The sequence below is a fragment of the Hyla sarda genome, chromosome 5 (assembly GCF_029499605.1).
Source record: "Hyla sarda isolate aHylSar1 chromosome 5, aHylSar1.hap1, whole genome shotgun sequence".
NCBI classification, from domain to species: domain Eukaryota; kingdom Metazoa; phylum Chordata; class Amphibia; order Anura; family Hylidae; genus Hyla; species Hyla sarda.
In genome coordinates, this window is record NC_079193.1 from 73,539,325 (window position 1) to 73,564,345 (window position 25,021).

The 25,021-nt window shown below is 41.6% G+C and overlaps 1 protein-coding gene across 7 annotated transcripts in view; it reads right to left on the reverse strand.

The window, feature by feature from the left end:
- Positions 1-1,691: 1,691 nt before the first annotated feature.
- The window catches only part of VILL (villin like), an 87,538-nt gene continuing 64,208 nt past the window's right edge, over positions 1,692-25,021 (reverse strand). For all 7 annotated transcript variants that reach the window (XM_056519686.1, XM_056519688.1, XM_056519687.1 and 4 more), the window contains 9 exons: positions 23,559-23,696; positions 19,589-19,747; positions 17,310-17,489; positions 17,042-17,187; positions 14,781-14,925; positions 12,233-12,421; positions 8,562-8,627; positions 6,633-6,917; positions 1,692-1,836 (listed from right to left, as the gene is read on the reverse strand). In XM_056519686.1, coding sequence (XP_056375661.1) covers positions 1,723-1,836; positions 6,633-6,917; positions 8,562-8,627; positions 12,233-12,421; positions 14,781-14,925; positions 17,042-17,187; positions 17,310-17,489; positions 19,589-19,747; positions 23,559-23,696 — 1,422 coding nt within the window. In that variant the 3' untranslated portion in view covers positions 1,692-1,722. The remainder of the gene's footprint in view (positions 1,837-6,632; positions 6,918-8,561; positions 8,628-12,232; positions 12,422-14,780; positions 14,926-17,041; positions 17,188-17,309; positions 17,490-19,588; positions 19,748-23,558; positions 23,697-25,021) is intronic.

A 25,021-nucleotide genomic window follows, 5' to 3' on the forward strand; every position in this document is an offset into this window, starting at 1 on the left:
TTTAGTATACAGCCGCTAAAAAGTACTGGAAGGATTAAGATTTTTTTAATAGAAGTGATTTACAAATCTGTTTAACTTTCTGGCAACAGTTGATTTAAAAAAAAAAGTTTTCCATGGGAGTACCCCTTTAAGGGGCATGGCATAGCTTAAATAGGACAAAGTGTACCAAAAATTTGATGTAAAATATTAGTGCAAAGTTTATAGACCAAGAGTTATGATAAAACGTTGGACAAGTCTCGAGAAGTGCCAAAATTATTATACAACATAAGTCACAGTTAAAACACATAGGGAGAGGTTCATCAAAACCTGTGGAGAGGAAAAGTTGCCCATAGCAACCAATCAGATCGCTTCTTTCATTTTGCAGAGGCCTTGTTAAAAATGAAAGAAAATATCTGATTGGTTGCTATGGGCAACTGTGCAACTTTTCCTCTGGACAGGTTTCGATAAATCTCCCTTATAGAGTACCTTTAGGGTGCGTTCACATGTGCGTATTTTTGCTGCAGATCTGCTGCAGATCTTGCTGCTGCAGATTTTGCTGCCCATCGACTTTAATGGGCAGCAAAATCTGCAGCAGATCTGCATCAAAAATGCGCACGTGTGAACGCACCCTTTGAATGTCTAGTTTAAGCTTACACTAAATATGACACAGAATTAGTAAATCTGCCCCAGTTTTCTCAACCCCCTTCATAATATAACCCTAGTCTTTCAATCTTGCCATGTTGGCTTTAGGGTGAATTCATATGCAGCAGATTTCTGCAACTAAACATCAGTTCCCTACATATGAATAGGTTTATTTTTACTATTATTATTATTATTTTTTTTCATTCAAGCCCCAATCAGTTGAATCTGTTGTGTGTGAATTCACATGGCGGAATCTGTGCGGAATATCCACACGGACATCCCGCAGCAGCAGAGTCCCATTGAATTTAATGGGATTCTGCTGCACTGTTCACACAGCAGAATTTCCGCGCCAGATGTTTTTGCTGTGGAAATTCCGATTTGGTATGCCTGTTATTTCTGCGGATTCCGCAAGGAAATGCATTGGCGTCTATGAGACTGTGCATTCCATAGCGGTCCTAGGGCCCGCTGGATTCGCAAAATGTGCAGAATGTCCGCACATCTTCGACTGTGTGAATCCAGCCTTACTAACTAAACCGCCGTGTGAATCCAACCTTACTAACTAAAGTTGCGACGGAAGAAAGTGATGCCATTCGACATCCTGGTCCATTCTCCTTCACTTGTGAAATCATATGGTAGATCAGTGTTTCCTAATCAAAGAGCCTCCAGCTGTTGCAAAACTGCAACTCCCAGCATGCCTGGACAGCCGAAGGCTGTCCAGGCATGCTGGGAGTTGTAGTTTTGCAACAGCTGGAGGCACCCTGGTTGGGAAACACTGTTGTAGGTAATGCTGGCCAGTGGTCCTGAAGCTGTTTTAATATGTTTTACTGAGGTAAACTGATCATATAGACTGTCAATAAAGAAACAGAAAAGTCTTGGAGTGTAGCAAAAATAATCATTGTGATAATAGCTGAAATTTGGAAGGCCATGTCTGAGACGTCAAAGTCCATAAACGGAAACAAACACTAGATGGCGTAGGTCGTCGGGTCTGCGTAGTCATATACGTTGAAGCACAATGATAGTGTATGTGACGTCCTTCTCCGCATGATGAAATGTGATTACAGATTAAAAAATATATTTATATATTTATAGAAATTCTATGTACTAAAATAGGCCATTTTGCTTTTTGATGTTCTGTTGCTTCCATTTGGGCAGTTGGTAGAACTGGGCTTTGGGCATCCCAAAAATATTGGAAAAGTCAGCATCAGACAAGTACATCTGTGAAAAAGTAAAAAGTCTTATTAATATCAATCTTTTCTTTGTGCAACACAATTATGTCTTCAACTGGCCTATCAGGTGTGTCAGCCTTAAAGGGGTACTCCCCTGGAAAACTTTTTTTTAATTTCAACTGGTGCCAGAAAGTTAAACAGATTTGTAAATTACTTCTATTAAAAAATCGTAATCCTTTCAGTACTTATCAGCTGCTGTATGATCCACAGGAAGTTATTTCCTTTTTGAATTTCTTTTCTGTCTGACCACAGTGCTCTCTGCTGACACATCTGTCCATGTCAGGACCTGTCTAGAGCAGGAGAGGTTTTCTATGGGGATTTGCTCCTACTCTGGACAGTTCAAAAAGAAAAGAACTTCATGTGGATCATACAGCAGCTGATAAGTACTGGAAGGATTAAGATTTTTTAATAGAAGTAATTTACAAATCTGTTTAACTTTCTGGCACCAGTTGATAAAAAAATAAAAAATAAATGTTTTCCAGTTGAGTACCCCTTTAAATCTACAGCTATAAAGAAGTCTAAGGCTATGGTCATAGCGTAATTTCAGGCATATTTATTTGCAGAAAATGTGTCTGGAAAAATTTGCGTCTGTATTTTTAATATAAGTGTGCCTAGTGTGCACGGTATGTAAAAAAAAAATAATAATATAAAAAAAAATGTAAAAGATATTTTTCATCTGCGTAAATAAGTAACATGTTACTACTTTTTATGCCTATAAAAATCATGCAGGTTAAAGGAGAACTCCAGCCACAATTAACTTATCCCCTATCCACAGGATAGGGGATAAGTAGCTGATCGCTGGGGGTCCCAGCAGTCGGATGTCCAGAACGGGACCATTCATTTCTATGGCAGCGCTGAAAAGACCTGAGTACAGCACTCGGGTATCATCGCCGCTCACATAGAAATGAATGGAGGGAGCGCACATCATCTACCAGTAGACGAAACGCGCTCCTCACTGAGAGAGCTAGGGTCCCGTTCTGGAGATCGCAGGAAGTCCCAGCAGTCGGACCTCCCGCGATCAGCTACTTATCCCCTATCCTGTGGATAGGGGATACGTTAATTGTGGCTGGAGTTCTCCTTTAAATAAAATGGCATGAACTGTGCAGCGCCAGTTGGATCAAATTCAATGTATGAATTGAAAAATTATAGAGGTAAGATAGGTGCTGCTAAATAAAGTTCATATACACCATGTGTACAGAGCCTTAGTTTGATGTTATATAATACATTACTTAATAACATACATTCATGTTGCTAATGTCATTATAATATGTTCGCTTATACTTTTACATGAAATTGTAGACAAAAGTAAAACCTAAAGAACTGCAGATAGAGGAATTTCCTCATATCTCTCTCTGCTGCTCAGATTGTGGTTTTGATATAACACTTGTTTGCATCGACCCCTGCCGCTGGCTGCCAGTATGTGAGAAACCAGGCATACACTGTATAAATGGCTCTTCACTTTACACAAGTGCCCCCGTTCTTGGCCTGATGAATGTACTGTGGCATACATGTGATCAGTGACGCATACGGTATATTCATTACCAATCACTACAGGGGATGTTGAGGGGCGGCAACTAGTTTCACGCACACAGGAGCTTCTTCTGGCCCGCACTGACGCTGCAGCGTCAGTGCGGGCCAGAAGAAGCGCCTGTGTGCGTGAAACTAGTTGCCGCCCCCTCCACATCTCCTGCCTGTTCCATCACTATCTCCCTGTGTTTTGTTACCCTAACAAGCCGAAAAAAGCCTTGCTACTTCTGCTGAATTTCTGGTGAGTGCGTTATTCATTCCTGTATCTCTGCATGATGGTTTTGTTACATTTCTTGCTAAAAGTTTTTGGAAATATTATTATGTGATCAGTAAGGGCCACATAAAAACCCTGCCCAAAAAAATTTGCTTAAAAGCCACCAGATAGAAAGATAGTGGTTACCAAAAGTAGAGCTATACAGATAGGGCTACATTTGCTTAGATTCCCCTGAGGACGTCCCCATGCACATTGAAAATAGCATGTGGATAGAAACGCGTTGGGAATATATGTAAATGACATTACAAATGTGACTAATACAAGCTCTGAGAGTGTTATCTTGCGTGTGTATTGGGGCAACAAGATTTTTTCTATATCTTCTTACTCTTGGTATGAGAAGATTTGTAAATGATAATACCAATGTGATTATAACATTAGTTCTGGGAGTAGAATCTTGCGTCCGTGTATATTGGGGCAGTAAGATTCTATCTGTATTGCTCTACTTTTGGTATCCACTATCTTTCTATCTGGTGGCTTTTAAGCGAATTATTAAAGAATTATATTTTTAGTGATACCCCTTCTATTATTTGTTTATAAATGTTTTTGGATAAGTGCACCTCCGATTTTGCTGCATTGGTCAAACACAGCTACACGTGCCGTGTGCCCTGTCTTCATTATACAGACTGTCTGCTGGGCATTTTTTCTATGTGCTTTTGAATTTTACAGTTCTGGACTGGCACAGGGAAAGACAAACTCCCCTCAGTGTGTCTCTGCTCCTGTGTATTCTTTCCATGGTGCTCTAGGACCATAGGATATTCCACATCACAAGGTCAATTACCACACCTGTGATTTGAAAGGGTTAAGTGTAACAGAATAGGAGAGGTCTGGGTTACAGATTATTGATTAACGGTCCTTAAAGGGGTACTCCGGTGGAAAACTTTTTTTTTAATCAACTGGTGCCAGAAAGTTAAACATATTTGTAAATTACTTCTATTTAAAAATCTTAATCCTTCCAGTACTTTTTAGGGGCTATATACTACAGAGTAAATGCTTATATTTTTAGATTTCTCTGATGTCATGAGCACAGTGCTCTCTGCTGACCTCTACTGTCCATTTTAAGAACTGTCCAGAGCAGGAGAAAATCCTCATAGCAAACATATGCTGCTCTGGACAGTTCCTAAAATGGACAGAAGAGGTCAGCAGAGAGCACTGTGCTCATGAAATCAGAGAAATCTAAAAAGATAAGCATTTCCTGTGTAGTATATAGCTCCTAAAAAATACTTAAAGGATTAAGATTTTTAAATAGAAGTAATTTACAAATATGTTTAACTTTCTGGCACCAGTTGATTAAAAAAATAAAAAATAAAAAAAGTTTTACACCGGAGTACCCCTTTTATTCCCTCTCCTGGTGGCTGCAGGACACCAACTTGTCATCATTTAAAATCTATGTCTATGCAGGGGATTTGGAACTTTGTTTTAGAAAAACAAAGCTATGACTGCATAAAGGTATATTAGGAAACTGATCATCACAGAATTTCTGTAACATGACGATCTTAATGGGAACCAGTCAGCAGATTTTGCATATAGAATGCTTGACAATGCGTTATACAGTGATCCCTCAACTTACAATGGCCTCAACATACAATAGTTTCATCATACATTGGTCTTTTCTGGACCATTGTAAGTTGAAACCAGACTCAACATACAATGCTACAGACAGTCCAGATCTGTGAAACTTGTCAATGGCCGGAAGATCTGACCAATCAGAATGGGCAATTTACTGGTACAACCCCTGTATTACTGAAGCGTATGCACTGACTGGTGTCTGGTAGCGCCCCCTACAGTACAGAGAGGTATTACATGTTCTCTTTACCTGTGCCAGGGATAGCTGCTCCTTTGGACACCAGCTAAGGGCGACTTCATGTTACTTTTTTAGGACATTGCATGTACTGTACAGGACCCTGAAGAAGCTCCTGTCCTCTACATAGACCAGTGTTTCCCAAGCAGGATGCCCCCAGCTGTTGCAAAACTACAACTCCCAGCATGCCCGGACAGCCAAAGGCTGTCCGGGCATGCTGGGAGTTGTAGTTTTGCAACAGCTGGTGGCTCCCTGCTTGGAAAACACTGACATAGACAGTGATTACAGCTTCCAGCAGATCTTTCTTACTTTTATATGTAAGGATTTGCTTTATCTGTATTAGTTATCTACTTATTTTTCTTTAATCCTCACTTTTTCCTATTTTTGGATGACATTTTGGGGCTTTAGAACCAATTACCAGGTTTCCATAGAGTTCTGGTCTCAACATACAATGGTTTCAACATACAATGGTCACCCTGGAACCAATTAATATTGTAACTTGAGGGACCACTGTATATGCTAAAAACGTTATCCTCAACTTCCTGGGGGACGTTTTTGCCCCCAGGGATGTTGAAGACATGAAGTTATAAAGTCTCCCCCCGCTTCTTGATTGATGGCTCTTGCCCCTGCTCTGCTTGGTCTGCTTAGGGAGCAGAGCGATGATGCGGGCTGTCAATCAAGATAAGGGGGCGGGGCCACTCTGGAGCAACTGGACCCGGTAAGTATAACTTACTTACGGGGTGGCCAGGGGGAGCTTAATAACTTCATATCTTCAACATCCCTGGGGACAAAAACGTCCCCCGGAGATGAAGAGGATAAAGATTTTAGCATATATGACACATTGTCAAGCGTTCTATATGCGAAAATCTACTGATTGGTTCTCTTTAATAAAATTTATATGTTTGAAACTAAATAAAAGTTGACTTTTTTAAAGACATAATATGCTCCAATGGGTGTTTTATTCTAGATACACTGTTTTCTATTATACATGTGCACCGCTTATATATTTGCCTAATCCAAACACACATTTCGAAATGCAAAAACCATCTGTGCTGCGCTGGATCCGATAGTAATAGCGTGAAATGCTGAATGGGAGAAATTTTTTCTCAGTATCCCCTATCAACACTGATATTTCTTGCCCAACATATATTGCTCAGCTATTTTGGCATGATGAGACTCCACTTACCTCTTTCCTGGTGGGATCTACACCATCGGGTAAATCTTCTGCATTTTTGTTAAGAAGCAGACTGCTATCGAAGACCTGATTTCCATTGCTCCCTGTCACTATTTCTACTTGAGGGAGGTTCTGGCTCGGTGCTGGTTTTCCATTGATACTGGTATGATTACCGTTGCTTTGTGGCAGGCCACCATTGGTGTGTGACTTATACGCAGGGACATTTATGTTTTTATTCTCTGTCTTTACTGGGATGCCGGCCTTGTTTGTGCTGTTTAGATTTGTGTTTTGCAGGTCCTAAGAAGAAAATGGTAAATTATTACAGATTCCAGGATTGGTTTTCTATAAGGAAAATCAGATAAACCACCAAGTGCTGAGAAATATATTGTACTATACAATTCGTCCAAGGGCATACGTACCATAGAGGCATCTCAAGAAGCTACTATGGGGCCAAGCTAGGGTTTGGTCTGATACCCTTTGTTATTGAGTTACTATAACGGGTCAAGGAAATGCATTGTTGGCAAAATTGGAGGGGTTGGCCCAAAGGTCATGGAAAGTGCGTATAGGGCAAAATAGACACTAGACCCTTCAGTCCTGAATGGCTACCCCAACAACATATTTGGGGGTGGGGGGGGGGCAGATCTGCCAGGGGCATTTTCTATCTACCCTGCAATCTCTTGTAAAAGTTCAATACTGAATGCATTCAAGTGCTGACTCTATCTGTGTTAACATTTAGACTAGCAGATAAGGAAAACCCTGGGTAAACATTACAAATATCCCTGCTGCCTTGTCAGCTAGCATAATATTATTTCTACAGATAAAGAAAACCATGCTGGCTACAACGTAAAGGGAACATGTGACATTAAAAAACCAGAGCTGATCAGATGTATATATAGTTTTGTGGGAAAGGTTCCAGGATAATTTCTTAATGTAAGTATCTGCTCATTCTGGGGTAAGTAGTCATGTGGGCGGTCCTACTCAGTTATCTGTGAATAAGTGTGCATATCTAGAGCTGTCAATCACTGTCAGTCTCTTAGTAGGATCACCAACTTGACTACTTAGCCTAGAATCATCAAAAATGTACATGAATAAATGACAAGTTATCCTTGAACTTTTCCCACAATCAATCTACTTAGCTCCTCCTGTTCTATAACATGATGCCTGAAACGTGGACTTTATCTTCACAGTGACAGCTTCTCTTAAGGGCCTTTTACATGGGCCAACAATGGCCAGAAAGAACGTTTGTAGGACCATTCATTCTCAAAAACCGACCCATGTTTAAAGGGGTACTCCACTGGAAAACATTTGGGTGCCAGAAAGTTAAGCAGATTTGTAAATGACTTCTATTAAATCCCAATCCTTTCAGTACTTATCAGCTGCTATCTATTACAGAGAAAGTTATTTTCTTTTAGAATTTCCTTTCTGTCTGACAACATGCTCTCTGCTGACACCTCTGTCCATTTTAGGAATTGTCCAGAGTAGGAGCAAATCCTCATAGCAAACCTCTCTTGCTCTGGACAGTTCCTGACATGGACAGAGGTGTCAGCAGAGAGCACTGTGGTTAGACAGGAAAGAAATTCAAAAGAAAAAAAACTTCCTCTGTAGTATACATCATCTAAAAAGTACTGGAAGGATTGGGATATTTTACTAGAAGTAATTTACAAATCTGTTTAGCTTTCTGGCACCAGTTGATTTAAAAGAAAATGTTTTCCAGTGGAGTACTTCTTTAAGGCCCAGCGACCAGCTGATGAATGAGAAAAAAACTTCTTCAGCTTATCGTTTGCTTTATGTAGACTGAATAATCATTGTTTCTTATCTGCACATTATATTGGGGAGCTGCTATTGTGCCCTTGTAATCATCTTAAACAGGATTGAAACACATAGACATAGCCCTTCAATAACTACAATGACTTATCTGGTAAGACAATCCAATAGACTTACCGCACTGATCTGAGAAATAGCAGAGACATCTCCCAGGTTCTTCTTCATGTCTTCATAGGAGTCAGACTGGTGGGAAAGATCATAAATAGTTTAACAAAAAATTAGCAATGAGAACCAACATATTTACATATATTAATGGACTTTACTACCAATGCCGCCCTATTCTGTATACATTGTCTGTCAGCAACATTTTCTTAGAATTCTAATTTTAGCTTGTGGCAGATTTATATGCAGATCTGTAAAGAATATAAGATTTTCTTCTTGTGGTGACAAACGAGGTAAATTCTAGACAATGTGGTTGCCATGGATCTATTACTCTCAGATACTGTATTTGACAGACGTTTGTGGAGTGACATGTCCCTTGTTGAGTGACATGTCCATTATCATGGGGTTTCGTCACTCAGCAGAAGTGACAGCCATTCTGTAAACTATATTTTATATCTCCTTATACAGTAAAGGAAAAAAGTATTTGATTCCTTGCTGATTTTGTAGATTTTCACACTGGCAGGATCCGTTTATTATGGTTGGTTTATTTGAACAGTGAAAGACAGAAGAGCGCATTTCAAATATACAATAAGAATTGATTAGAATTTTACTCAGCAAAATAAGTATTTGATTCCCTATTATTCTGCAAGATTTCTGTCTCCCAGGTGTCTTTATACAGGTAACGAGATGAGATTAGGAGTACTCTCTTAAAGGGAGTGCTCTTAATCTCAGCTTGTTACTTGTATAAAAGACACCTGGGAGACAGAAATGTTGCAGAATAATAGGGAATCAAATACAGTGGTCCCTCAACATATGATATTAATTGGTTCCAGGAAAACCATCATATGTTGAAACCATCATATGTCGAGTACATATGTCTATGTAAAAATGGTAATTGGTTCTGGGGCCTCGGAACCATTGTATGTTGAATACATATCTCTATGGGAAACTGCCAATTGGTTCTGGGATGACCATTGTATGTGGAGTGTATGGGGAGTGTTTAACAAACCAGGGTGCCTCCAGCTGTTGCACAACTACAACTTCCAGCATGCATGTACAGCCATTGACTGTCTGGGCATGCTGGGAGTTATAGTTTTGCAACAGCTGGAGGCACACTGATAGGGAAACATTGATGTATGGGGTGTATAGTGTGTCTATGTATTGTATGTGATGTGTGACATCGCATACAGTACTGTACAGTTCTTTAAATACCTTCAGGGGGGACAGAATGTCCTCCATTACAATCCTGCCGACTACAGCTCTATAGGAAAGGAAAGGGGGAGAAGCTCATTGGATGCCTGCAGCAAGATGCTGCAGGCTATTGGCTATGGCTGCACTGGGGGGGCGGGGCTTACACGGAGCTCACAGTGGAAGCCTGCGTGAGTTAGCAGGACAGCATGTGAGTAACAGGAGGCAGAACGGGGCACACGGGGCACATTAAACAACTATCTGTCAGTTGCTGAAGTTGTCAGCGCTGTCAGATAGCTGTTTGTACGATGGACCCGACACACAGCAGCATCATATGTCGATGCTGCCTTCAACATACGATGGGCTCTGAGAGGCCATCATATGTTGAAATGATCATATGTCGGGGCCATCATAAGTCAGGGGGTCACTGCACTTAGTTTGCTGAGTAAAATGCAAATCAATTCATTACTTATTTGAAATGTGTTTTTCTGGATAATTTTCGTTTTTTGGTCTCTCACGGAAAAAAAAAAAAAACCCTCAAAACATACCATTAAATTTATAGACTAGTCATTCCTTTGTCAGTGGTCAAATGTAAAAACTCAAATACTTTTCACTATAATACTCTAATATTAAATCCTTTCTTCTACGCAAGAGACAATGAGGGAGATTTATCAAAACCTGTCCAGAGGAAATGTTGCTGAGTTGCCCATAGCAACCAATCAGATCGCGTCTTTCATTTTTCAGGCCTTTTAAAAAATGAAAGAAGCGATCTGATTGGTTGCTATGGGCAACTCAGCAACTTTTCCTCTGGACAGGTTTTGATTAATCTCCCCTTCCCATGTTTTTTTCCCCAAGACATACAGGGGGACATTTATCAATGTTTGCTTATGTATTCCTTTTTTTAGTTATTTTTTTCTTACAATTTTTTTTGCTTATGTGCGACTTATTTATCAACTGCTTTCAGCCTGTTGATAATTTTCTTTCATGTAAGCAATTTTTCTTTTTTGCTTTGGTAGTAGCTTTTTCTGCTCCATGTCTGAGCTGGAGTAAATTTAGTAAGTTTTTTCATGTGATGCGACTTTTTTGCGACTTTCACGCTTGATAAATCTCTGACCACTGCAAGTCAAAAATCACGTTTTGCTTTGGTGAGCAAGATTTTTATTTTTTGCTTAGGACACTGCACAATCAAAAAGTCGCAGAAAAAAAGAGAGTAGTCGCACGTGCGACTTTTTTGTGCCAATTTTAAGCAAAAAAAATCTACTAAATGCTTTGATAAATGTCCCCCACAATATCCTGTGCCTCCTATTATTCTTAGACAATACTGTGTTCTCCTCACATTGGGATCCTGTACAGTGTGCGCTGCCTGGTATGTTTATATCTTTGATCCAACTTGTGCATTCATATAAACTTAACCTAAAATATAAACACATTTGTGGAATCTTATGAATGGTCTATTCACATGTACAGTGTTCTGCGCAGATTTGATGCTCAGGATATTCTGCTGCAGATTTCAATGTAAACTAAATGACTGAACACAGCTTCAAATCCTGCGCGTAAAACTTGTGTATCAAATCTGCGCAGAACACTGTACGTGTGAATAGACCCTAATAGAATAAAAAAATGCTTTTTTAGATAAAAGATGGATACCGTGTTTTTCGCTGTATAAGACACTCTTTTTCTTCCCCAAAACTGGGGGGAAAAAGTCAGTGCGTCTTATACGGCGAATACACCCCTATTGCGGCGGTCCCTGCGGCTATCAGCGGCCGGGACCCGCGGCTAATACAGGACATCACCGATCGCGGTGATGCCCTGTATTAACCCTTCAGAGGCGGCAATCAAAGCTGACCGCCGCGTCTCAAGGGAAAGTGACACTAACCCGGCTGTTCAGTTGGGCTGTTCGGGACTGCCACGATTTCACCGCGGCGGTCCCGAATAGCCCTACTGAATAGCCGGGTTAATGCTTACAGGACACCGGGAGGGACCTTACCTGCCTCCTCGGTGTCTTCTCCATTCAGGGATCCCCTGTATGGCCGGCGCTCTCCTTCCTCGTCATCACGTCGTCGCTTACGTGCATCGGCGTGCGTAACAACGTGATGGCGGCGACGGAGAGCGAGGAAACCCGGCCGGCAGCAGAGACGTTCCAGAGCGACAGGGACACGGCGACAGCGATGTAGCGATATCCAGGGCAGCGGTGACGGGTCCAGAGCGGCGGGGACACGTGAGTATTACCTCCTATACCAGTGGTCTTCAACCTGCGGACCTCCAGATGTTACAAAACTACAACTCCCAGCATGCCCGGACAGCCAACGGCTGTCCGGGCATGCTGGGAGTTGTAGTTTTGCAACATCTGGAGGTCCGCAGGTTGAAGACCACTATTGGGTTAAAAATCTTTATTTTTTTAGATTTTGCACCTATAAATTGGGTGCATCTTATACGCCGGTGCGTCCTATAGGGCGAAAAATACGGTATATGACTGTAGAGAGATTGATCATACTTACACTCCATTTTAGAGAATCCCAGGCATCAAACCAGCCAGTGAAGGTGGGAGGTTCATGACCTTGTTTTACTGTAACTATTGGAGTTGCGATGTCTCGGCCGGCAGGATGAGATTTCAGGTATTCTTTTGCTGAGTTAATGGATTCAGTCTTCTCATAATTATTTGCTGACTTGCCGATCCAAAGGAAAAGCTAAGGGGAACATGAGAAGGAAAGTTGTTTTCAGGTTTGACTGCAAAAACATCATTTTAGTCTGAACGTTTACATGAACAAATAAACTTCAGGAGTTAAAACAAATTTGTCAGCAGAAAAACATGGGTGTAACTGAGCACTTAGCTAAATCAGGACAGGGTTAGCTATTCAGGGTTTTGGGTATACTTTTTTTTTAAATCTCCATAATCCTTTCCAGTGGCGACATATAAGCTCAAGGAACATTCCCCAGTATGGCAGAAGCCCAGGTAAGCCCACCCCATATCCTTTTCATTATGGCCCACTTGCCCTCTTACATCCGACTATCCCGCTTGACTGATAAAGGACATGCGCTGGATGTACCTGGACTTCTGCCATGCTGGGGGATGTCGCCTGGGCTTCTCAGACTAATTTGCATAATATAAAAAAATAAAAGCTTATATCTCAGCACTGGAAAGCGTTATAGAGATTTAAAGGTATGCCCGAAACTCCGATTTATTCATGCCCATGCTTTTCTGTTGACAGGTCTGTTTTAAAGCTCTTCATAAGGGCCCAATAACAAGGTCCGACACTCACTATAAGCAGGTCAGCACAGTTTAAAGAGCCTATTACTAGGCTCAACCAATGTTCGGGGAGGGCCTTGCTTCCATCATTTGTTGGTTGCACATCCCTTTTAGCAAGTCAAAAACCAAGTAATCAGCAATTGCTTATTGATTAGCTGGTTGCTATTTGGGCAAAAACACTGCATGTAATAAAGCCAACAACCACTTGGATTGGAGCTGATGGTGAAAGCATGTTGGGACCTCAAGTGTTCCTCTATCAAGCTTATACTCCCCTTCATCCTTTACTACTAGTACAGTGGTCCCTCAACATACAATGGTAATCCGTTCCAAATGGAACATAGTTTGTTGAAACCATCGTATGTTGAGGGATCCGTGCAATGTAAAGTATAGGACAGTGGTCTACAACCTGCGGACCTACAGATGTTGCAAAACTACAACACCCAGCATGCCCGGACAGCCAACGGCTGAGATATAAGCTTTTTTTTTATAGGAAGTTGTACTCACCTGTCCCCACCCCCCGGAACGTCACCGCTGTCCTGGATGTCGCCCTCCATCGCTTCATCGCGTCCTCGACGCTCCGGCAAGGCCTCTGCTTCCCCGGCATCCTCGCTCTCCGTTGCCGCCATCACGACGCTATGCACGCCGCTCCTATTGGATGACGGGACGGCGTGTGCAGCGACGTGATGGAGAACGCCGAGGATGCAGGGGATCCCGAAGAGGACGCGCCGGAGCCCCGAGGACAGGTAAGTGATCGTCAGCGGACCACACGGGGCACCGTAAATGGCTATCCGGTGGCAGCTGAAGCAGTCTGCGCTGCTGGATAGCCGTTTATGCGATGGCCCCGACATAAAATAGCATCGTATGTTGATGCTGCCTTCAACATGTGATGGCCTCTGAGAGACCATCGTATGTTGAAATGATCGTATGTCGGGGCCATCGTAGGTCGGGGGGTCACTGTACTTTATCTGCCTCGCAACACTTTCAGCATATGTATGCACATTTAGGGTACGTTCCCACACAGCGTATTTTGCTGCGTATTTGGTGCTGCGTATTCTCCTACCCATTGACTTCAACAGAGAAAATGAAATACGCAGCAGCAAATACGCAGCAAATACGCCGTGTGGGAATGTACCCTTTTATTGCTAGTGCTTCTCATACGAGCCTATATATTGCTCTCCCCTACTTTCTGCTTGTGGTTTATGAGCTACTGCCCCCTCTGCTCTTAAAACCCAGAGGCATCATGGGAAATGTAAGTTGCAGGGCTGCATATGAGAATGTATTATTAGCGTATCTATATCAGAGAAGAAGACAAGGTGGCAGACAATCCACATATTGTCAACGAAAACAGGTATACACAATGATATATTCTTAAATATCCTATATTCAGCGCTCTGCAATGTTCTGAAGTCCCATAGATAATGAATGGAATTCTGGCAGTGCAGGCATGACACGTTGTATTCATTATGGGGGAAAATTCACCTCCGCTCTCATGATTGGTGAGGTCTCAGCAGTTGCACCTCCATGATCAGCTAATTATCCTCCTTTTTTTTTTCTTTTTTTTTTACACATCTATCATTTGGATTATATCACTTGGGATACACATGATTCGTAAATAATTACTATTTGCAGAGGGTCGGATTACATCTTTACCAGTCAATTTTATCTACCTAAATTTGTATAGGGGTTATTTTTTCATTTGTAATTTGCCTTTTAGATTTCTATTAAGATGACATAAGTGTTTCAAACTGTGATATACTCCTGTATTTGTAGGAAGAAAAAACAAAAACATCTAAACATACCTCTTCCCATGTATCAAGCAACATGACATCATCTTCATCAAGGTCACTCTGGGTAAAATCTACAACTTCTGTCATAATGAAACGACCCGTCTGGTTGGAGCATTCAAAGAGTCGGGGTTTGTACTGCACCAGTGTCTCCTGGAATCTTTACACAATGTTAGAAAAAGACGTAGTATTGGTCATATAGTAGAAAATAATAAGACAAAAAAAAAAAGAACTTTGTTACTGTTCTATTTTTTATTCTGATGCCGGTGCCTCTATTGCAACTGCTGGACATCTGGATCCACTGTCACATTACACGTGATTTACCGGTACTTTACCACCCGAGCAGTAATCCAGTCTCTCTACCTGTGCAGTGGGACTCGTCAACAAGGCGCATGACCTGATGATAAATCTGATGCATGCTAAGAACATCGTCAGGTCAGATCTGGTGCTGTTTTTCAATGCTGTTTTTAAGCAGACAAATGGTAAACAATATATATATGTGTATATATATATATATATATATATATATATATATATATATATTCTTTACCATTTGTCTGCTTAAAAAAACATTGAAAAACATATATATATATATATATATATATATATATATATATATGTATATATATATCTGACACTTGGCACCCAGGGCAGGGGCTCCTTCACAAATATTATATTGTTTCTCAGAAACAGACAGTCAACTCTTATTCTGCCCTCCTGTTTTGTCAAGGACAAATCCAAATTTTTATTAATAGATGCCGAGAAGATGATTCAAAAGTACCAACCAATATGGCTGCACTTCTTGCCACTGTTTGCCAAAACGGCCACCAATACAAAACAGAAATATGACAATATTGTTGGCAAACATATAGTAGACAAGAAATCCAGCTCACCGTGCAGTTGTCCCCTCGCCCGGACTGTGCTATGGCAGGCACACAAAGCAGAACAGCAATAAAAAGATTGTCCAGGGAAAGGGATATTGTGCCAAAAAGGATTCTTCTTTATTGCATAAAAAGCCAGCATACAGGAACACACATAGACAATGTGACGCATTTCAGGTGTCGTAGTGCACCCTTAGTCGTACATGACAACTAAAAGGTACAACTAAGGGTGCACTACGACACATGAAACGCGTCACATTTTCCATGTGTGTTCCTGTATGCTGGCTTTTATACAATAAAGAAGAATCCTTTTTGGCACAATGGAGAAGATTTATCAAAACCTGTCCAGAGGAAAAGTTGTCCAGTTGCCCATAGCAACCAATCAGATCACCTGATCACCTTTTCACAGGCCTCTTTAAAAATGAAAGAAGCGATCTGATTGGTTGCTATGGGCAACAGCACCACTCTTCCTGTGCGTAGGTTTTGATAAATCTCCTCCAATATCCTTTTCGCTGGACAATTTTATTAATATTGTAGGCAAGTGCTCTAACTTTAGATTTACTTTTATATGAATTTTATTTAGAAAGATCAAAAGTTATTTTCTAATGACAGAGATACTTTAGGATTAAGAAGTATTCAATGTAACTGTCTTTCAAAAATAATATAGGTTGCTCCTCATCTGCTGTAGCATTCCTTGAAATCATTGTTTGACCCATAAAAACCCTTGACTGGGGATCAGCGGAAATCTCTACCAGAAGGGAAAGTTGCCCATTTATTTAAAGGGATTACCTTCATTAGGTGGCGGGGAGGAACAAGATTTTCTTCTTAGGAAGAGAGCTTCATTCCATCCTTTTTTTTTTTTCTCTCACAGAGCATTGCATGGCTTATAAGACTCCAAGACAGGAGACACACTACCCCCTTAGACCCTCTGTATTAAACTTAAAATATTTTAGAAATATAATGTGTTTCTGCATTAAAATGTTGTTTAAGTGAATGAAGATACATTTACTGGTTTGCAGGTTACAATATTAATCCATATACGAGTCTACTCAAAAGGGTTTTCCTGTATTCGAAAAATAGATCAGATTTCTTCCAAAAATAACTTGTGTAGGGTATGCAGCTCAGTAGCATCAAAGCCAAGCCAAGTTTTTATACCACATGCAACCTAGGCAAAAGTGTTGTGCTGTTTTTAATAAAAATAAGTTCTGGTTATCTATTCCTAAGATGCATCTGACAACTATGGCAAATTTGTTCTGTTGACCAATGGGGGAAACCTAGGGGCTCGAACTCCCAGGTAAGTCCTGGAATACTGAAATGCATTACAAAGGATAAACTAAAAGTATAGTCTGTCAGCACACAATGAATAAGAAAGTGGGAAGATCCATGTGCACTAACCTCTTATCACTGGAATAAGGAGCCCTTCCACCAAGAGCTACCCAGAATTCATCAGGCTCTTGACCTTCCAGGATGGTTTGTTTGTCTTGCGTGGAGATAATGTTGGCCACTGTCTTTGCCATTTCTCTCTCATCTCCACTGCAGCCCTTGGGGGAATAATACACAGTTACAACATTATGATAAACTGAACATGGAGTATGATATACTGATGTTATAAGCTCTTGGGTTACAGATGGGGACTGTGGAACACATATAAATATTCACTGACCTTTCCACACCACAGGTAGCACACTGTATCAGTCTTCAGAACAAAAACATCATTGGAATTCAGTGAAGCGGCTCTGGCTGGGACCTCGGTGGCCTTTGTGTTGTATTCATCAGTTCCCCTGACCTGGAATAGTCTGACTGCAGGTTCCGGCTCTGTATTCCCACTGCGACTGGTTCCTCCCTAGTGCAAAATTATATCATATTTAATTCCATTCATAATGGCCTTTGTTTATGTTATAATAGTCTATCTACGAGAGCAAGTTCTACTTTCTGTCTCTGAAACTTATATTCACTTGAGACTCAGGGTCCTATTACATGACCTGATGTGATGCACACAGTAAAGAGAACCAATCTAGTAGATTGCTGCGTGTTTAAAAAGCATATTACAAGGTTTCTATAAGGCAAAATGAGGAAAAAGCTGGGTGGCACCACTACAAAAATGTACCCATAATAACGGCCAAAATGTATACCTACCACATATGTGGTGGCTCAGTATGGGATGGTGTTGCCCTGTACCTTTCCTGCTCTGTCCGGCATTGTCCCTCGGTGTCCCCAGGGCCCCCTGTAGTTGTTCCCCATTTGCACATATGTTTTGTATTATAAGATGTGTTATATCTTTAATAAAAAGTACCATGTGATTGTTACCCAGGAGGTATCAGTGACCAGCTGACCACAAGGGTGACCTATGGGCTCCCTGCTAGTCTCCCCCACATAAGCCCTGGGTGGCGCTAGCTTCTCTCTCTTTGAGCTCTGCTCTTGTTGCTGAGGTCCAGTGCAGTCAAGCTGTCTCAGTGTGTGTGTACAGAACATTGGAGGCCTGAAGTCCAGTCTACAGCCACAGTCAAGTGCAAGTAAGCTAAACCTGCAAAGCTGTCAGTCACCAGTCAAGTCGTCTGTCTAGTGAACGTGCCCTGCACTAAAATACCCAGTCATACTACAAGTCCCAGCTAGCCTGCAAGGTCTCTGAGTCACTGGTCACCTCCTTGGGCCCTAGCTGCACTGTATAGACTTTACCAACGGTCTACCCTCAGTAAAGCTACCGTTGTCCGTAACTTGGCATCGTGCCTAGCCCAGGATCCAGCGATATACCTTCGGGTGGTTATAGGCTAAACCACGCCCTGGCGTCACAAATACAAGGGGTTAATACAGTCTGCCCCTAGGGTAACAACATCTGCCCTGCACCACACACCCAAACATACCACTCATATATGAGAGATAGAACAGCGTATAGGGGTGCACACTTATATAGAGAAAAACAACTGTGGCAGTGGCAAAAAGTAAAAAATGGTCATTGCTTTACATTAAAAGACAGCTGGCTGTCGGTAAAGGTAGAAAAGACTATATCAGCTGAAGCTGAGCAGGGTGATGGCCACCCCAGAGGAAGCGGGTGACTGCAAAACAGGCTCGTAGCCATCACCACGCTCAGCTCCGCTTGATGCGGTCTTTTCTATCTCCATCGACAGCCAGACATCTTTTAATGTGAATAAATAAAGTTTGGATTTTTTTATAGGTGAATGCCAATGACCATTTTTCTACTTTTTGCCAGTAGTACAAAGTTCGAGTACAATGCAGGGAGGGCCACACAAATGATCGCTGGGTCATTTGTGCTGCCCTTTGGTTCCATTTGCTGGTTGTACATCCCTTATTAGGGTACGTTCACACACACGCGGATTTACAGCGTATTTTACGCTGCATATCCGCTGGTGAAGGCCCGCTCTATGCTGGCTTTACATGTGCCTGCTCGTAGGGGCAATACGCCGCTACCAGCAGGCACACTGTGATGTGCGAGTCGCAGTATACTCGCACATCGCGGGAGCTCTCTGCCTAACTCAGAGCAGGGAGAGCCGCAATGTGCGAGTACGCCGAGCACATCGCTGTAGTGTGTCTGCTCGTAGCGGCGTATTGCCGCCACCAGCAGGCACATATAAAGTCAGCATACAGCGGGGCCTTCACCAGCGGATCCGCAGCTAAATACGCTGCGAAAATCTGCACATGTGAACGTACCCTTATACTGGGAAACATGCGGCCAAGGAAGAAGGATGTGGTTAGAACAAAGTGATCAGTCTACAAGCTTGTGTTTGCCAGTTCATTGGCTGATCATTAGTCATATAACACAGGATGATATTGACCCTTTCAGCTGATAATCTTTCTGTGTAATAGGGTCCTTAACAGGGTACGTCCTCCCCCTTTTCCAAGATCTTGAGAGCCGACAAAGCAACTACTATAGAGATAGTCATAATACACAAACAACATTTAATATTACCATCAAATCAATATTACCTCGTATATAATCATCTTTCCTTTAAAGATAGCCTGGAAGTGTTTTGGTTCTTTCCCCATGGTGACGCGTATCTGCACTGGCTGATCATTGTATTTGCGATCCAGCTCCACAGTGTGAAAGGCACAGGCTGTGATCTCATCTTGAGTGGCATGGCGGCCCTACCAGTAAAAAACAAAGTATAATAAAGGCTTTATATACTCTCAAGTAGTATTGAGCATTAAAGAGTACCTATCATGAACTCATCTTTCCCTAATTCTTCCTCCCCCATCTTTCCCTGACTCTTCCTGACTCTAATCCTACCTTTATTTTTTTTCTATACCCCTTTTACTACCTTTTTAAATACCTTCTTAGTTGCTCAGTTTGCTGCCCTCTCCTGGGAGAGAAAGGGGGAGTGGCCCAGCAGGTGTGACATCATCTGAGGCTTGGCTGGTCTTACTTCCGCCCTTCTTCTGTAGCCTGCTTGTAATCCAGTAATCTGGTAATCCAGTAATCCGGTAATCCAGTAATCCGGTAATCCAGTGTGCATTGGGGCTGGGTGGGGTTTGAGGGAGTGATTGTGGCGCAATCCCCACAGTCCCGAGGGGGTCCTTATAGTCACGGGGGGATGGTGCTTTGATCCTGCTGCCATGCTTGAATTCAATAAAGGTGCTGACAGGCTCAGCAGACCGTCCGTCTTGCCATGCACAGCGCTGTTCCCACCCGTCTGATTGACAGGAAGGGAGCTGCGCTGTGCTTTTCACTATCCCGGCTGCATGTATGAGTCGGTACATGTAGGGAGACAGGTCAGTTTTTTTAAGTAAAAATATATATAAAGATACATTTTTGTTAATCACATGGTATTAGAAAGTTGTTTCTAATACATTGATTAACAAAATATAAAAAGTTTTTTTGGTGACAGGTACTCTTTAATGACTCACTGTTCAGTCATTATAATCCACCACCTTTTTTCCATTGTCAGATTCTGCTTGTTTATGAACTTAAAGGGGTACTCCGCTGCTCAGCGTTTGGAACAAACTTAAAGGGGTAAACAAACTATTCCCAACACTGGAGCTCGTGACATCATAGCCTCGCCCCCTCATGATGTCACGCGCCGCCCCCTCAATGCAAGTCTATGGGAGGGGGCGTGACATCCGTCACGCCCCCTCCCATAGACTTGCATTGAGGGGGCGGGTCGTGACGTCATGAGGGGGCGAGGCTATGATGTCACGAGCTCCAGTGTTGGGAATAGTTTGTTTACCCCTTTAAGTATCATAGAAATATCATTATTCCAAAATATGCGATCATCCTGGCAAGATGAAACTGTGCTTCAACATTCTGGATAATGAGCATTAGAGGGCCTGTTAGGTCTGCATACTTGTTGTGGTATATATTCACATTTTTCAGGAAAAAAAAATATCATGGGGTATTTATTTCTAGATATCTGCATTGTGCCATTCCTGGAAATATGTTTATGAATAAATGAACAATTGGGTGTCAGCATTCCTCTTCTGATGCTGTCCAGTCAGTGCTCACTCAGGGGTGATCACCATTTTAGGCACCCTTGAATGTTTAGTATATAGTGAATATAGTGAATATGGACCAACTTTGTATCCTTAGAATATTTATATAGCAAGTCAAAATGCATTCAATAAAAAAGGTTCACCTGTCAACAGACATGCAGTCATTTCCAAGAAATAAAGCATACATATAATATTTGACATGGATGGGATTAAAGGGGTACTCCAGTGGAAAAAAATTTTTTTTAGGTCTTTGTAAGTCAACTGGCTCCAGAAAGTTAAACAGATATGTAAATTACTTCCATTAAAATGTTTTAATCTTTTCAGTACCTATTAGCAGCTGTATATTACAGAGGAAATTGTTTTCTTTTTGAATTTCTTTTCTGTCTGTCCACAGTGCTTTCTGCTGACACCTCTGTCCATGTCAGGAACTGTCCAGAGCAGGAGAAAATCCCCATAGCAAACCTATGCTGCTCTGGACAGTTCCTGACACGGACAGAGGTATCAGCAGAGAGCACTGTGGACAAGTCAAAAAAGGAATTCAAAAAGAAAATAATTTCCTCTGTAGTATACAGCTGCTAATAAGTACTGGATGGATTAAGATTTTTTTTTAATAGAAGTAATTTTACAAATCTGTTTAACTTTCTGGCATCAGTTCATTTCCTACCCAAAACACGGCATGTGTGACCAGTCCTGGCATTGTTTTCAATTTTGGATCACTGTTAACTACCAAATTTCTGCGTCATTTCTGTGTCTTGCACTTGTCTGTATCAAACATATGACTTTATATACATCCAAGCAGTTTAAAAAAACACTCGATTTTAGGAGCAATTTTTATTTGCATTAAATATTCAGGGGTGCCAATACTGTTGACTGTAACTGTAGGATGCATCTGTTTTACAAGAGGAAGGGTAATGCCCAGTTATAAAGGTTTAAAGAATGGTAGATGCATCTGTTCAGCTTTGAATACTTTCACAGTAAAATCTACATATACCGTATATACTCGAGTATAAGCTGAGTTTTTCAGCCCGATTTTTCGTGCTGAAAACGCCCCCCTCGGCTTATACTCGAGTGGACTCTCCGTCTGTCAATCCCTTCTCAGTGGTCTTCAACCTGCGGACCTCCAGATGTTGCAAAACTACAACTCCCAGCATGCCCGGACAGCCATCGGCTGTCCGGGCATGCTGGGAGTTGTAATTTTGAAACATCTGGAAGTCCACAGGTTGAAGACCACTGCGGCCTTCGTCATCATCCAGACCCCACTTTAGTTTTCCCCTCACCTCCCCTTGGTGGGAAGGAAGGGTGAGCTGTTCCGGGCCATCTATGCTGCAGGGACTGTCCGGTGGGGAGGGTTAGTCTTCACCGGGAGGTCCTCTTCTCAGCTCCGGGCCGGCCCCGGACTAGTGACGATGCCTTGATGACGACGTCCCTGTGCGTCGTCGTCAAGGCAACGTCACTAGTCCGGGGCCGGCCCGGAGCGGAGAAGAGGGCCTCCCGGTGAAGATGGACAGCCTGGAACGACAAACCCTCCCCACCGGACGGTCCCTGCAGCATAGATGGCCCGGAACAGCTCACCCTTCCTTCCCACCAAGGGTAGGTGAGTAGAAAACTAAAGGGGGTCTGGATGATGACGAAGGCTGCAGTGGTCTTCAACCTGCGGACCTCCAGATGTTTCAAAGCTACAACTCCCAGCATGCTGGGAGTTGTAGTTTTGCAACATCTGGAGGTCTGCAGGTTGAAGACCACTGATGAAGGGATTGACAGGCGGTGATGATGAAGGGGGATGATGACAGGGTGATGATGACAGGGGTGTTAATGACGGGGTTCTGAATGATGACAGGCGGTGATGATGAAGGGGGGGGATGATGTCAGGGGGGATGATGACATGGGGGGATGATGTATTTCCCACCCTAGGCTTATAGTCGAGTCAATAACTTTTCCTGGGTTTTTGGGATAAAATTAGGGGCCCCGGCTTATATTCGGGTCGGCTTATACTCAAGAATATACAGTAATGTGCATATAAAATTTAAAACACATAGGGTCACTTAATGTATAATGTACTGATTCATTATGTATTATGGCCCATTCTGATCCAGAGCTGTATTTAGAATTCTTGTAGCTTGCTTTTCCCTGAGCTCACATCTTCTGTATCCATTGCTGGCACATTATATATACAAAGCATCTTTTTTGGAAGGCGAAGTCTTTATATCACTGTACAGTCTATGCAAACCATACAAATCTCAAAATACTGGGAAGCACTGGATTACGGCAGTATGGTGCTGACCCCAAGTAGCAACCAGAAACATTGTGTCTGCAGAATTACACTTGTAAAACAATGAAATATCCTTGTAGATATTCAGGTGATTTATGATGTCTTTTTATTTTTAGTAATACACTACAAGAAATCAGGTTGAGAACAGACGTGAACAATTATTCTATATGTTCAATGTGTTGTTCTTTGTGCCTTACTCACCAGCCACATGTAAAGCAGATAATTTGGTTTCCCGGATTTTATGTATGTGTACAGCACCAAATAACAATCCCCTCCATAGAATCTACCATACGTTTTTGGATCAACTTCTTTCAACTCCAGATTTTCAACTCTCCAGACCTGTGAACAAATTTGACAAAAACTTGAATTGATATATGGCAATGATAATTTCTGTAAACCTTTCTCTATTACTCCTTTTGTAGGCCAGAGCAAGTAGCATTTCTATCTCTTTGGAGGAACTAGCAAGACGGTTCATTAATGGGACACCCCACTGATTTCAGTTGATACCATGTACTGCTTCAGGGGAAATAAACACTTTTAAAAATAACAGCAGTCATTTACATACTTTCCTATTACTGTACTACTTTAAAAAAAAGTTTCTTATTTTAATTTATTTTTTAAACAAAATAAGTATGCTTAAAATTGCCCTATTCAGACCCCTATAGCCTTTTCTCTGTCTATGGGGATGTTTAAGGGGTTCATTTTATGCTTATATGGTACTACTTTTGCATTTATGTTTTTTTAAATCACTTTTTATGCTTTTTTTTTTTCTGGGACATGAGGTGAGAAAAAAAATCCTTTAGATTCTGGAATTGTTTTGGGATCAACTAGTTTTGACAATTTCCCATGTTGCAATACCAAAATGTTTATTTATTGATTAAATTATTTATTTAATTTTAAAAACATGCAATCAGATGAGATTTGAACTGTTATTAGGGGATGGACTGTTAAAAAAAAAAATGTTTACCCACTTTTTAAGTCTCCCTAGGAAACTATTATAAGCAATCATTGCGGCGCTCCACTAGTAAAGTCTGCCTGAGACTGCCTCAGAGCCAGAACTGAGGTATGCAGGGGTCCTCCGGCTGGGCTGCTGTTTGGGCATGTGACAGGCATCGGTGCTATCACTAACCCCTTAAATGCTGCTGCATTTTAGAGGTAATGGATGGCTTTAGTGTCATTGCTGATGTCAATCATTCACTGTGATTTCAGGCTGCGGACATGCATGTATGTTGAGTGTATGAAGCCAGAATAGCTCCTGCGCTCGTACACTATGCCGTACATGTGTCATCTAGGGGTTAAAGGCTACAGACACCTTTGTATGCCTTTTTTATATTCTTGTATTGTACTCGTACTGTATTATGGTACAAAAACATTTTCCCCATAGGTCTTTATCAAGCATTTTGCTCAGTTTCTCTTCCATAGTTTGCATGTTTTTATATACTATATTGAGCTGGCTACTATGTCCCGTTCTCAGTAAAATCTGTCAGAAAAGCCGCCTGTCATCTTAGTCTCCAGCCCTTATGTCCCCTGTCCTGAACTTCATTCTAAGCTGATTTATGAAAATTTTAAACTTTGATCTGGCTAAAAATCAGCTTAGAATACGTATAGCACTATAGGTAAAGACAAAGGGAACCTAAGAATTTTTTTTTTATATAGACCCATTT